General features: G+C 49.2%; 1 protein-coding gene across 1 annotated transcript; it reads left to right on the top strand.

Moving 5' to 3' along the window:
- The first annotated feature begins 5,455 nt into the window (after positions 1 to 5,455).
- Positions 5,456 to 8,037, top strand: LOC308187937 (histone H2A-like). Its single transcript, XM_080576372.1, has one exon. The coding sequence runs from the start codon at positions 7,026 to 7,028 to the stop codon at positions 7,533 to 7,535; it is 510 nt and encodes a 169-aa protein (XP_080432498.1). The 5' UTR covers positions 5,456 to 7,025; the 3' UTR covers positions 7,536 to 8,037.
- Positions 8,038 to 14,943: the final 6,906 nt, after the last annotated feature.

Genomic DNA, 14,943 nt, shown 5'->3' with positions numbered 1-14,943 from the left:
GCAAGGTCCTGCATCTAGGTCAGGGCAATCCCAAGCACAATACAGGCTGGTCAGAGAATGAATTGAGAGCAGCTCTGAGGAGAAGGACCTGGGGGTGCTGATTGACAAAAAGCTCAGCACAAGCCAGCAATGTGCACTAGCAGCCCATAAAGCCAATTGTATCCTGGGCTGCATCAAAAGAATTGTGGCCAGCAGGTTGAGGGTCATGATTTTCCCCCTCTACTCTACCTTCATGAGACCCCACCTGAAGTACTGCTTTCAGCTCTGGAGTCCCCGACGTAAGAAGGACATGGACCTGTTGGAGCAAGTCTAGAGGAAGGCCACTAGGATGATTAAAAGGCTGGAGCACCTCTCCAATGAAGAGAGGCTGAGAGAGCTGGGGTTTTTCAGTCTAGAGAAGAGAAGACTCCAGAGAGACCATAGAGAAGCCTTCCAGCAATTAATGGGGACCTACAGGAAAGCTGGAGAGGGACTTTTTGTCAGGGAGTGTAGTGATAGGACAGGGAGTAATGGCTTTAGACTAAAAGACAGTAGATTTGGATTAGATATTAGGAATAAATTCTTCACTCAGAGGGTGGTGAGGCACTGGAACAGGTTGCTCAGAGAAGCTGTGGATGCCCCCTCCCTGGAAGTGTTTAAGGCCAGGTTAGATGGGGCTTTGAGCAACCTGGCCTAGTGGGAGGTGTCCCTGCCCATGGCAGGGGGCTTGGAACTAAATGATCTTTAAGGTCCCTTCCAATCCAAACTATTCCATGTTTCTACATTTCTATGGGAAATGTGGACAGGAAACATATTACCAGGCCAAAGATGGATGTTCTCCTTTTGAGTACAGTCAAGTTTGCTAGCCCTCCCTGGACCCTACCTAGAGAGTGTTGTAACAAGACTGATTTTTGTTTTTTGCTGCCTTTTTTTTTTTTCTTCCTGTCTGCTGGATTATCTTCATAGGCTGACCTAGGCTGCACAGCTGGACACTGCAAAAAACTCTTCAAAGGGAGACTGGAGTACAGACCATGTTGGGAAGGCAGGCAGGAACCTGTCTGTTGGGTGACTGACCCTGATGGGCAGGACCTCCCTCCAGCAGTGGTTTTGTGGTTCTGAAAGCAGCTGAAATAATATCTGGACCTAGAAGGATGGTCACAGATTATGAGAGACGCTGAAGATGAATGCTTCTGGAAGAGCAAAAGGTCTTGGATGACCCTCCTGTGCAGTCCCAAGGAGCCCCATGTTAGATAAGGACCCTGCTGCTGGCCAGAGCTGAGCCGATAAGCGATGTTTTTTGCGCCTCTGTGAGAACATATTTAAGACAGCGAAAAAATAAAAACACTGTCACATAGCAGCTGGGAGAGAGAGAGGAGTGAGAAACAGCCTTGCAGGCACCAAGGTCAGTGAAGAAGGAGGGAGAGAGGTGCTCCAGGCACTGGAGCAGAAGTCTCCTGCGGCCTGTGGTGAGGACCATGGTGAAGCAGTCTGTCCCACTGCAGCCCATGGAGTACCAAGGTGGAGCAGGATTCCATGCTGCAGCCCATGGAAGAGCCCCCAGTGGAGCAGGCGGACCTGTACTGATGGAGGCTGCGGCCTGTGGAGGACCCCTGCCGGAGCAGATTCCAGGCCGGACCTGTAGCCCGTGGAGAGGATCCCATGCAGGAGCAGTGGGTCTGGCAGGAGCTGCTGCCCGTGGGGAGTCCAGGTTGGAGCAGTTTGCTCCTGAGGGATGGACCCCATGGTACAGACCCATGTTGGAGCAGTTCTTGAAGAGCTGCTGCCTGTGGGCAGCCCCTGCATGACCAGTTCAGGAAGGACGGCATCCTGTGAGAGGGACCTCACGTGGAGCAGGGGCACAGAGTGAGTGAGAAGGAGCAGTGGAGATGAAGTGCTATAGACTGACCACAACCCCCATTCCCTCATTCCCCCGCACCGCCTGGGGGAAGGAGGTGTGTGGTGGTTTTACCTTGCTAGGCAGCTGAATTCCACTACAACCGCTCTCTCACTCCCCCTCCTCAGAAGAGGAGGGGAAGAAGTAAAGGAAAGAACAACTCACGGGTTGAGATAAGGATAATTTAATTAAAGGGAAAATAATTATTAAGGAAAGATTATTATTAATTAAACAATTTAACTAAAAGGAAAAAAGGAAAAGGGAAAAAGGGAGGGGAAAATGGAAAAAAAAAAACAACAACAAAACAAAACAAAACAACAAAAAAAGTAAAGGCTGTGTGAAAGTGCAGAAGAAAGAAATTACTCTCTGTTTCCCACAAATGAGCTATGCTTGACCATGTCTTTGAAGCAGGGTCTCAATGCACGTAGCGGTGTTCGGGAGGACAGATGTTTTCGCAACAGAGCCCACCCCTCCCCCCTTCTTCCTTTTTCCACCTTTTATTGCTGAGTGTGACATCATATAGTATGGAATATCCCTTTGGTTGGTTTAGGTCAGCTGTCCTGGTGATGTTCCTTTCTCAATTTTTGCCCACCCCCAGCCTGCTGACTCTGGGAGGGTTAGAGAGAGTCCTGATGCTGTGCCAGCACTGCTCAGCAGCAGACACAACACTGGTGTGATACCAGTGCTGTTCTAGCTGCAAGTGCAGAGCACAGCACTGGCTGCTGCAGGGAAAGTTAACATCCCAGCCATACCCAATACAAGGTGGAAGAGGGCAGATGGGGGGGAAGGCATTTTTGGTTTCATGGAACCATAGAGTCATAGAATATCCCGAGTTGGAAGGGACCCACAAGGATCATCCAGTCCAACTCCTGGAACCACACAAGTCTACCCAAAAATTCAGACCATATGACTAAGAGCACAGTCCAAATGCTTCTTAAACTCTGACAGGATTGGTGCCGTGACTACTTCCCTGGGGAGCCTGTTCCAATGCACGAGAACCCTCTCAGTGAAGAACCTCTTCCTGATATCCAGCCTGAACCTCCCCTGCTGCAGCTTGACTTCATTCCCTCGGGTCCTATCACTGGTCACTAAAGAGAATAGATCGGTGCCTGCCCCTCCACTCTCCCTCGTGAGGAAGCTGTAGACTACAATGAGATCTCCCCTCAGCCTCCTCTTTTCCAGGCTGAACAGGCCCAGTGACCTCAGCTGCTCCTCATATGTCTTCCCCTCTAGGCTCTTCACCATCTTTGTAGCTCTCCTCTGGACATTCTCCAACAGTTTCACATCCTTTTGTATTGTGGTGCCCAGAACTGCACACAGTACTCGAGGTGAGGCTGCACCAGCGCAGAGTAGAGCAGGACAATCACTTCTCTTGACTGACTAGCGATGCCGTGCTTGATGCACCCCAGGATACAGTTGGCCCTCCTGGCTGCCAGGGCACACTGCTGTTTCTTTCCTTTGTTTCTCACTTTTCTAGCTTGTTAGTAATAGGCAATAAATCTTACTATCTCCCTACTCTGAGTCAGTTTTGCCAATCACGATAATTGTTGAGCAATCTCTCCATCCTCATCTCAACCCCTGAGCTCTTTGTGTCATATTTTCTCCCCCTTCCACTTTGAGGAGGGGGAGTCAGAGAGCAGCCGTGGTAGAACTTGGCTGCCCACCTGTGTAAAACCACCACAGGCTCTCATTTACCCTAGTCATACAGGTCTATGCAGTTGTTAATGCTTAAAATGTCAAGAATGTCGTGAATCTCATAGCCACACATTAAGACTCCTTTGTATGCAGGTGAAACCTTCATAGAAAGAGCAAGGCAGCAAGGCAAGAAAATCATGAAATGCAGCCTGTGTTGCTTCACGGTGTGGTCTCCATGAAAGGGTGCAGGGAGTTCCGACATTGTAGAAGTGTCATTGTACGCAGATGTTCCTGGGCAGAGCGCAGGGAGTATTAAACCTTAACACTGCAAAAGATCTCTCGAAGGCTTTGTCGTTGGGAAAAAGCTACAAAATTGAGGTAACTGGTGGGCAGAAATTGGCTATTTGAGTGTAGAAGTCACTAGACTTGAGGTCAGAGTGTTATTGTTCCCAGAATCGCTGTAGTTCCCAGATCTCCTTCAGAGGGTGAAGGAGAAGGAATTGGACTTCTAAGATAAGCATTTTCTTTTTCCGTGTGTCCTGCTTATAATCGCCTGTAGGACGGAGATCAATAAAGTTTTCTGTTTTAGGACAACGAAACAACTGGGCATCTCTGAAGGAAATGTAGCATCCCTGGATGCTCTCAGTGACACCTGCTGCCATCTTCTGGTCGTTGTGTCGCAAACAGCTCACAGCGATTCGCGTGGGACAAGGTTTTCCCCCGAGTTGTAACCGCGAGCAGTGCCATCCACTTCATATTTCAGAACACCCGTAATGCTCTCTGCCTTTCTTTGAGGGCTCTGCATGCAGACTTTTAAGCTTCTTTTTTTTTTCTTTTTTTTTCCTTTTTTTTTCGTTTCTTTCTTTTCCCCTCCATAATGATTAGTAAAACGGGAAGTCTTAACCCCCGTGCCCCAGATTGGAAGGGGGTTCATTTTCCCAGAGCAGATGGTCAGGTCCCAGCTCTCTTATATGAAGAAGTAGCACTGTCTTCCTACTGTCTCCCTGTTGTGCTTTTTACTTACTCTGAAGCTACTTTTTGACAAACAAGTGCGCTCTGTTCTGTGAGAGCTGGGGCAAAAGCGCAGTTTCAAACCTTTATCTTCCCAACAGCAAGAAACTCGCAATAACCTTAATAGACAAGAGACCTTGACGGCAATTCAAGAACAGCATTTTGATTTCTGCTGTTGCATATGAAAACTCCTACAATATTGAGTCTTTTACCTGAGCTGTTTGAATTGTGTGACCTTGGGAATCCTGACTATGAATTTTAAACATAGATCTCTATTTTTCAATATGCTAAAGAAATCCAGGAAAACCAAATCCAATGGATCTGTAAAATACTGCCATCCAAACACTTCTTATGCTAAGAGGTTCCTGTTGTTCGAGAGAAGACCATGTAGTCAGAGACCTCAATTCATGGAGCCCTTGCAAGCAGCAATGCCACAAAAGCAGCATACTTCATAGATACTAATTTGGATCCATGACTGCTTACAGAGATGAAAGCTTTAAAAATCACATGGCATTGATGCTATGAACTCAGGGAGACTGGAAATCAACAAGAATTTGCTATCAATACCAGTAGACAAATATAAAATTGAACGCATTCCTGCTAGCTGTACGGGCATCTGAAAACACTCTGTTTCTGAAGTGACCTCATGCATGAAGGAGAGTCGACTTCCCATCATCCCAGAGAGTGGTCCTAAAACTCCACAACTACAGCAAATGCAATATTCCCAGAACACAAACAAACAAACAAACAAACAACGAAAAAAAAGGCAAAGCTCTTGGTCCATGAGATATTGCTTCTCTACTAAGCAGCATGATTTAGTTCCTCCACATCTCTGCTAGAGGTGACCTGGAGGGAAGGAAAGCAACTCCAGCTGCCACCCTTCTTTGGCAGGCACTGCCTCTGCGTTTCATCAGGCTGCCAGGTACACTGACAAAGCTATCCCGAAATCCCTTGATTTGTGGGAGAGTAAATAGCGCATAAATAAAAGGCAGGGAAACAGGAGAGGTTGGGATTCACTTTAATTGGCATCTCTCTGGCTACTCAGAGACTGAAGTTTCTTCAACTAGGGGAGGAATATGGGGCCAAGGGGAAGACCTGCCTTCACTGTTTGAGTTGGAAGTGTGAAGCCCACTTTGGGCAGTGTGAGCAGGGGGACTACCTAAAAAGTGATTAAATGACACCTTGGTATGAGTTTCTTAGTTTAATACAAATGAAAAAAATAATAATAACATCAACTACAACAACAACAACAAGTGCCACCTGGCAAGCTCCCTGTCTTGCTACAAAAAGCCAAGAAGGCTGAACTTGCAGAAATCACAAAGAAAGGTCTCTGAAAATTTTCAGTCTTGAAGGAAGGCACTTGAAGAGACCTCGGGATCCACATCCAGGCAGAGCACGTTGCCTGCATTGCCTCTGGAGTGAAGTACAGCAGACACAGTGCCCCAGCCAACAATATCCTGCAGGTGTTCTTGAGATGTTCTCGAGGCATTTCTCCCTCACAGCCCTGCCCAGACGAACCTGTCCCAGGCAGCCACACCCCAGGGACCTGTTTCTTGCTTAGCCACAGCAGGCGTCGGGCTGGGATTGGCATTCCTTCCGTCTGGGTCACTCTCCACCTTGACCTACCCAACAGGGAAGGAGAGGGAAGGGGAAGAGAACGAGGAACCGGAAGATGCAACAAAAGTACGTGGAAGCCTAGGGAAAATGCGGGCTTTGGTTGGAGGGAAATGCCGAGAGCATTGGGACTGTTGAGCCTGGAGGAGGTGCAGTGATGTCACCCTGAGAGGTTGTGGAGTCTCCAGCTGCGGAGTTCTTCCAAACCCAACCGGACCCAGGCCAGGGCAACCTGCTGTAGCTGACCCTGCTTGAGCAGAGGGTGGTCTGGATGAGCTCAGAAGGCTCCTTGTGACTTCAGAGGCCCTGTGGCATGGCCCCGTGATCCTGAGACATGGGGAAGGGCGAGGAGAGGGAGGTTCTCTCCCCAGGAGTGGAAATGAGGGCTTGGGCTGGAGGCGGGAGGCAGCCTTTGATGCAGAGAGGTCACAGGGCAGGGCCAGGCCAGGGAGCAGGGAGGAGGCTCATCCTGGCAAGGCCAGGTGTGGGGACAGCCTCTTCCATAGCAATGGGAGGAGCAGGAGCAGGGTGGTCCGTGAGCCCCCTGCTGGGTGAGGTCACAGGCAGGGGGGTGAGGTCACAGGGGGATTCCTGCCTACTGGTCCCCTCCAGGCGATAAAGGACCAGAGCCTGCGCAGGAGAGGGCCTGGTCCGGAGCCCATCTCCAGAGGGGTGGGCACTGGGCAGCGCACGTGGGGCCACCCTGCTACACGCAGCGCTTGGACAGGCCGGCAAGGACGGGCACAGGCACGGGCAGGGGCAGGCAGGACCTGCGGACGGAAACCAACGGCGAGGGCCAACAAGGACAGCAAGAGCAGGGGCAAGGCAGTCAGGACGCAGGGAGATCCGCCCGCGCAGCCTGGAGACACCTCAGGATTGAGCCGCGAGCAGCATGTCCGGAGCAGAGGAGGTCTGTGTGGTGCCTGAGCAGGAGCGGGAGCCTGAAGCCACGTGCTCTGGGGGCCCCCCCACAGGCAGGGGAGCAAAGGCCAAGAAGAGCCGCTCCTCCCGCTCCTCCCGGGCTGGGCTGCTCTTCCCTGTGAGCCGCATAGACAGGCAGCTGCGCAGAGGCCACTTCGCCGAGCGCCTTGGAGCCAGGGCCCCCGTCTTTCTGGCTGCTGTGCTGCAGTGGGTGACGCACAAGACCATGGACATGGCTGGGAGGATTTCCAAGAAGAGCAACCAACAGCGCATTTCCCCGGGCCACTTGCAGATGGCTGTGCGGAACAGCTCTGCGCTCAGGCAGCTCCTGCTAGGCAAGCCCAGGCACCACAGCAGGGCTGTCCCCCACAGCCAGCGCGTGGCCTCACCCTCCAAAAAGAAGAAGGCCAAGGACAGGAGGAGAAGGCGCAGGCAACGGGCTGCACCTGCCCGTGCCACCGCTGCTGTCACTGCCAAGTGAAAACAGAAAATCCTGTCCCAGACCAGCATGGCAAGGGCTGTCCCGTTCACCCGGCTCTTGACAAATCCACCGCTCTGGTCTAATGGCCCAATAAAAGCCCTTGAAATGCCGTGTTGTGCCTGGGGCGTGCCTTGTGGATGCTAGGCAGTGAAGTGGGGAGAGGGAGGATGGGGGACAGCAAGGAGGGGACACCCCGCCAGTGGACTGCTTTGTTAAACAGTGACACCTGGCAGCGTCGCAGCGGGGAAGAATCTGTGGAGGAATTGCTCAGGGTCCCAATCTGCCTTTCAGCATTTGGCCAGCAGCTGAGCTTCCAGGGCCTTCTTACTGCACTGCCTTCCCTGTCCGGGAAAGAATGGTTCCTGCACAGGAGACTAAGCATGACAGCAGAGAGAGGGAGAGCACGTGGGGCAAAGAGGGGTCACGTGGGTGATCAAAGTGGCACCTGACAGTGACCAGAGAGCAGCAGGTTCTCCCTCACCCCCTTGTCCATGTGACAAGGTTGTCCAAGCATGGTCTCTCCACCGCATCCCCCATTCCCTTCAAGGGAGGACCAGGGGATGCTCCTGACGATGCAACACAGCTCTTGGGCCAAAGAAAAGGCACTTCTCTTCCACAGCATTGCTCCATTCTCCCTCCCTTCTCTTTCTGCCAAGGGGAAGGGCCACCTGCCCATGGGGTCTATAAGAAGGCCTTTGGGGCCAGGCTTCTTGTGGGAGCTTCTTCTCAGAGGAGCTCCCACGTGGGGGTACGACCTGTTTGCATTGTCTCAGAAAATCTCCTCCTGGCTGGTCAGATGGAGAGGTGCGTGTAACAGGCCTGGCAGTTGTTGCTCTTCTTCTGGTGGTGCCTTGCCTGACACTCGAAGAAAAAGAGGCTGCTGAAGCCCATGGAGGCCAGTGCTGGACATGCTCCAAGGACTTGAGCAGCCTCTTCTCGTTTAACAGGCTCCCCACCTTGTATGCTCCCTGCCAAACACCTGCTCACACCCCAGTTGGAGCACGGGCAAATACTCAGGTTCCTGATCCAGCCTGAGCAAACTGTCAGCCTCTCTTCCAGGGTGAAGGACACAAGAGACAGGCCCTCCTGTGGGGTCTTCCCATCTGGGGTATCCCCCCAACACTGGAGCCTGGAAAGGCAGAGTAAAGAAGAGAAGGGAAGGGCATACTTGCAAGGGGGAATTTGTGGTGGTTTTACCTTGCTGGGCAGCTGAACTCCACCATTGCTCTCTCACTTCCCCTCCTCAAAAGAAGAGGGGGAGAAGAAAGTAAGAGGGAAAAAAACAAGCAAAGGCCCTGCAGAAGCACAGAGAGAGGAAAAAAATTTACCCTCTACTTCCCATCAATGAGTGACACTCGGCCACGTCCTAGCAAGCAGGGCCTCAATACACATAGGACAGATGTCTTCATAACAAGAGCCCCTAGTCTCCTTCCCCTTTTCCACCTTTTATTGCTGAGTGTGACACCATATGGCATGGAATATCCCTTTGGTCAGCTGCCCTGGTGATGTCCCCTCCCCACCTCTTGCCCACCCCAGCCCGCTGGCTTCTGGGGGGGTTGGAGGGAATCTTGGTGCTGTGCCAGCACTGCTCAGCAGAAGACACAACACTGGTGTGATACCAGTGCTGTTCTAGCTACAAGTGCAGGCAACAGCACTGTATGGGCCACTGCAGGGAAAGTTAACTCCATCCCAGCCAGACCCAGAAGTGTGTTTTCTAGTTTCCATAGACAAATGCATTCCATTCAAAACTTTTCAGGCAAACTCAAACTCCAGACAAGGGCAGGGGTGAGGTATTATTTGGAAACTATTCCTGAATAAAGACGAATGTGCAATCTATGCCTATGAGAGGAATCAAAATCTGCAAAAAAAAGTACAGATATACATCCTTTTTTTTGTTTGTTTTCAGAAGCATTGCCACAGAGTAGACCTAGAGGTGGCCTAGCACTGTGCTCAATTTTATAGAAAGTATGAAGCACTTTGCTCAAGAAACTGTTAACTGTTGAGAGTTCAAGGAGATGATATCTTTATGTTTGACCCATGCTGAGGTACATTATTAAAGAACTGCAATAGACTTTTTCCAAAATTTCCAAAAATTTCCAAAGTTTTCAAGGGTGAGCATCTGTCTGACCATTCATTTCTAAAAGGGTTATGTTTTCTACTTTCCTTCCTTTTTCTTTTTCTTTCTCTTTCTTTCTTTTTTCTTCCTTTCCTTCCTTCCTTCCTTCCTTCCTTCCTTCCTTCCTTCCTTCCTTCCTTCCTTCCTTCCTTCCTTCCTTCCTTCCTTCCTTCCTTCCTTCCTTCCTTCCTTCCTTCCTTCCTTCCTTCCTTCCTTCCTTCCTTCCTTCCTTCCTTCCTTCCTTTCTTTCTTTCTTTCTTTCTTTCTTTCTTTCTTCTTCTTTCTTTCTTTCTTTCTTTCTTTCTTCTTTCTTTCTTTCTTTCTCTTCTTTCTTTCTTTCTTTCTTTCTTCTTTCCTCTTTCTTTCTTTCTTTCTTTCTTTCTTTCCTTCTTTCTTTCTTTCTTTCTTTCTTTCTTTCTTTCTTTCTTTCTTTTTATTTTTCTTTCTCTTTCTTTCTCTCTTTCTCTCTTTCTCTTTCCTTCCTTCTTTCCTTCCTTCCTGCCTTCCTTCCTTCCTTCTTTCCTTCCTTCCTTTCTTCCTTCCTTCCTTCTTATTCTTTCTTTCTTTTTCTTTTTCTTTTTCTTTTTCTTTTTCTTTTTCTTTTTCTTTTTCTTTTTCTTTTTCTTTTTCTTTTTTTTTTCTTTTTTTCTTTTTCTTTTTCTTTTTCTTTTTCTTTTTCTTTTTCTTTTTCTTTTTCTTTTTCTTTTTCTTTTTCTTTTTCTTTTTCTTTGTCTTTTTCTTTTTCTTTTTCTTTTTCTTTTTCTTTTTCTTTTTCTTTTTCTTTTTCTTTTTCTTTTTCTTTTTCTTTTTATTTTTATTTTTATTTTTATTTTTATTTTTATTTTTATTTTTATTTTTATTTTTATTTTTATTTTTATTTCTTTCCTTCTTTCCTTCTTTCCTTCTTTCTTCCTTTCTCTTTCTTTCTTTCTTTCTTTCTTTCTTTCTCTCTCTCTTTCTCTCTTTCTCTCTTTCTCTCTTTCTCTCTTTCTCTCTTTCTCTCTCTCTTTCTCTTTCTTTCTTTCTTTCCTTCTTTCCTTCTTTCTTCCTTCCTTTCTTTCTCTTTCTTTCTTTCTTTCTTTCTTTCTTTCTTTCTTTCTTTCTTTCTTTCTTTCTTTTCTTTCTATTTCTTTCTCTCTCTCTCTCTCTCTCTTTCTCTCTTTCTCTCTTTCTCTCTCTCTCTCTTCTGCCTTCCCTTCCTTCCCTTCCTTCCTTTCTCTTTTTTTCTTGTCTTTCTCTCTTACTTTTAACTATGTTCCCCATTACTTTAGTCACAAGTTTTTGTTGCTGCCTTTGGGGTAAGACTGCCCTGGAGGAGGGGAGAATGGATGTTGAATATGAAACTTCAAAATTACAGGCCTCCTCACTGCTTACAACATCTCTGCTAATGACCAGGTGTCTCCAGCACTAAGGTGGCAAGAAGACCACCTTGAAGTACAAGATCCTGCACCTGAGCAGTCATACACACAGCCTGTGTCCTTTTTGCTGTCCTCCCCAGAGCTGAACTGATTCTCAGACCTTTGCGCTAGGACTCTGCAAGGCCCCAGAGTAAGGGCACAGTGTTGCATCAGGCCCTTTCTTCGGCAGCCTTTGGCAAGCTTTTGGGTGGCGGAAGGAAGACTGCTAGTCCAAACGAGGGAGGTTGCTTCCAGTGCACAGGGCATTAAGGGAGAATCCTTAGCAGTCGGATTGAGGAGGGAACAGGAGATGTAGGCACAGGCAAGCTTTGGAAGAGCAGAGGGACCAAGACAAGGCACGTACAGACCTGCTGTAACTGGCATCAGATGTTTTCAGAGCCTTCAAGGACAATGAAGGGAGAGAACGTGAGTGCAAAGAAAGAAGGGAGAGGAATGCAGAGAGGGAAAGGCTTCAGCAATGGCACAGGATTGCAGCTTCAATACTTTGGAGGAAAGGGCGTGCTGGAGCTGTAGAGGATATTTCCACGGCCGGCGTGGGAAATTGAGAGAGGACAACAGCACATATTTGCTGGGCAAGACCAAGGAAGAGCTAGATGCAGTGACTGGGAAGAGCCCTCTGTGTTACGGCTCTCATGCACGGGAAAATAAAAAGGAGCCATTCTGGTCCTCCAGAAGCTCCGAGTGACCCTTGCTTCTCAATCCTGGTTGCAGTTTGTTGGCCCTAACCAGAGTACCAAATCTTTGGCTTCAGAATAACACCAGCACGAGCTGAGCTTTTGCTCCTGATAAGCAGCCATTAAAATAAATGAGATTAAAGAAAGCAAGAGATGAGGTGTGTTTTCCAGAGAAGTTGAAATGATTCTGCTGGAAACAAAGCCTTTTGCACTTCTTCAAGACGGCACGGAGGTGGTGTAGAGTGGTGGTGGTGGAGGTGTAGAAATACCTTTATACTAATTGGGATTAATAATGAGATACAAAACTTTTTGTGATCTCTCTTCTGAATAAGAACCAGTGATTGTTTTCATGTATTTTTGCACTGAACTGTCTGCGTGTGTTCCTGTGGTGCACTTTTGTTACCATGTGTCTCATGAAGGGCTCATTGAGCTCTGGAGGCAAAAGGGAGTGCTGCGCACCAAACAAGCATGTAGAACCTAAAGGCAGGCTTGGCTTAACCACCGCAATTCCTTTTTGCCTATTTCCAGGAAGCCGGCGAGGGTCTGAGTGCTCAGAGTGTTCCTTCAGCTTTCTCGGGCACACGCACAGATTTGAGTGTACAGCTTTGTAACTGAGCTTTCCCAAGAGCGAGAGACCTTCTGCCTCTCCAAGGGTGCCGTTCTGCCTCCTCCTGTGGGTAACGCAATGCGCTCTTTGTCTTCCGATGACACACAAGCAGTGGCACGGTTGCCCTGTGTCCAGGCCTGTGAGAGCAGTGCAGCTGGAGGGCATGGCCGTATACTTGCGCCACCTCCAATCCATGTTGCCTGAGCACAAAAAGGAACACAGCCTATGCACGGGCAGTCCGTGCCTGACGAGGGGCCCTGGGTGGGTGCCCAGGCTCCGGGCTTCTGCACAAAGCCACGTGGCAGTCGATCCGCTAATGCCATTACTCACTCCAGCAAGACAGCCAGTGAGGAAGCGGAGGAGGCGGGCAGAGACTGTAGCGGGGTTGATTTTCCCACCATTGAGAAACGTGTGAGTCCCTCACCAGGTGGTGAGAGTCACAGCTAAAGCTCGGGGTCTTCTTCCCCCACTACATCTGCCATGCTGCCCTGCCCTGCACCCATGCTTGCAGCAGCAGTGCTGAGAGACCCTCAGGCCTCGGCAGAGGGGGAGAACTGCAGGGTGGGTGGTGCAGGCTGCCTGTGGCCAAGGGGGGCAGAGCTGCAAATGGCCATCATTGGTCTTTGTCTTGAGGGAGGGACTGTGTGCTGCTGCGTTCACTTTGCTCACAGCCCTGGGGACTTCATGAAGTGTTCCTTGGATGTTCTGTGTGGCTAGCCCCCAACATCATCCCCAGCAGACAGAAATGCTTTCCAAAACAAGAACTCTTTAACAACCTCCACCGTGGCCTTCAGGTGCAGCACAACGACACTGGGGAGTTTATCCTCAGAGCCCCCTGTGCGATTATCAGAAGCCCCGTCAGGCTTGTTATCATTTATGCTCCGACTCCTTAATGATGCCTCATGTGGCTCATCTCTTGACACAGGCTCCGTTACCCATAGCACTGAGTAGGGCCCTGTGTCCCACTGGCTCAGTTCAGGCTATGGCGATGCATTGGCTTTTGGGGAGGTGAGGCACGGTCGCTGCTCCTGTAGCATTTGTTGCTGGTCACCATCAGATAAAAGTTGGGGTTTCCCCTGTTCTCAGCTTACCTTTCGGCTCCCCTTCTCATCCATTTCCTTCCCCATTCTTCCACCTGTTTCACAATCCACCCCTGCTCGCTGGAAGAGAGCCATTTTCACCCTTCTTTCGTACCGTGCAGCAGTGCTTCTTTTGCCATCTTAGGGCTCAAGTGAATCTGATTTGCAGCTGTACAAACACTCTGAAACCCCTCTCCAAATCCCAGAGGCTGTCAGCTAAGGGCCAAACCAAACAGAGAAGCCTGTTGAGAAAACTGCCAGAGACTGTGCGGGACTGTAGATGGGGAGAAAGAAATGCTCTTCTGAGCACCTCATTGTGCAACATACCAAACACTGGCTGCAATTCAGATGCTTAGATGCCCTGGTGTCCCTGGCCTTTGTTGAGCCGTGAAAGGTGAAGCTGCTGAAGTCCTGGCCCGTGACGGCAATGCAATAATGCCTTGTGATTAGAAGGAAGGTCTTGAAAGAAAGACACCTGTATCTTGTGCTCTTGGTTTGGGTCAGCTGTGTAAAGTCTAGGGGAAAATAACAGTGGGGTAGAGGGCAGGTTCACGCTTGTGTGGCCAAACGGAGTCATATTAGCAAGGACTTGCGCTCAGGAGGTTAAATCCAAATCATTTCAAAAGCAAAACATGGCTAAAATCTAATCTTCCTCCTAGTGATTCCCGTCAATGTCGTAATGAGGAAGGACTTGGGGGAGAGGAGTGGAAGTAAGCCTCAAGCCCGAGGAGAAAAAGCCCTTGAGCAAGGTGTTGGATGAGCATACTGGAGATATACACCATTCCCTCAAGCCCCAGTATGGGTGTGTCCAGCCAGCCCAGGCACTCGGCAGGACAGTGTTTTGCTGAATTAAAAAGCTCCCTGTTGCTACTGAAAGCTTCTGGTTCTGCTGAGCTGAAGCAGCGCCAGGCTCCAAAAGAGTCCTTCTCCGTCTTCGTTGAACCCCTGTGTAAAGCAGAAGGGAGTAACAGAGCCAGTGTGTTTCCCTGCATTCAGAGAACCAGCATACTTCAAATGAACAAGGGTGTTCCTCAGTCGCACACCAAGTGGCCAAAAGGAGAAGAGTCACACGTCCAGCTGCGCTCTCTGACAGTCTCAGCTTTTAACAGAGCACTGATGGGCATGGAGCTAATGGACACCGACTGAGGGGCCCAGAGGCACCTCGTGCCACAGGTCCAAGGGAACTCCAGGAGCTTTGTCGCTGGAGGAAAGGTCATCCACAGGTGGGCACAAGGAGACTCCTACTTTACTGAAGGGCTCTGCACCCACCTGGGTCATGAGGATTAGACCATTCTTCCCTCCACAACGTGGTATGAAAAGAGAAACTGGCAAGAATGATGCAGAGGATGTGCAAAGTACCTTGTGTCTGGAGTTACCGTGCTTCAGAAATGGGGAGCAGGAACACAGGAGCCAAGAAGCCCCTTCCAGTCTAACTTGTTCTATGACTTGGTGCATGACAAAATTATCTCTGTCTCTGAACTGCAAGCAAATGGGAAGATAACAGTATAATAAAG

Source organism: Anser brachyrhynchus (genome assembly GCF_964034855.1).
Source record: "Anser brachyrhynchus genome assembly, chromosome: 1".
NCBI lineage: Eukaryota > Metazoa > Chordata > Aves > Anseriformes > Anatidae > Anser > Anser brachyrhynchus.
This window is presented reverse-complemented; position numbering and strand designations above follow the sequence as displayed.

Bases quoted from the DNA above. Each gene is read 5' to 3' on its own strand.
- LOC308187937 (XM_080576372.1), top strand. From the start codon at position 7,026: ATGTCCGGAGCAGAGGAGGTCTGTGTGGTGCCTGAGCAGGAGCGGGAG.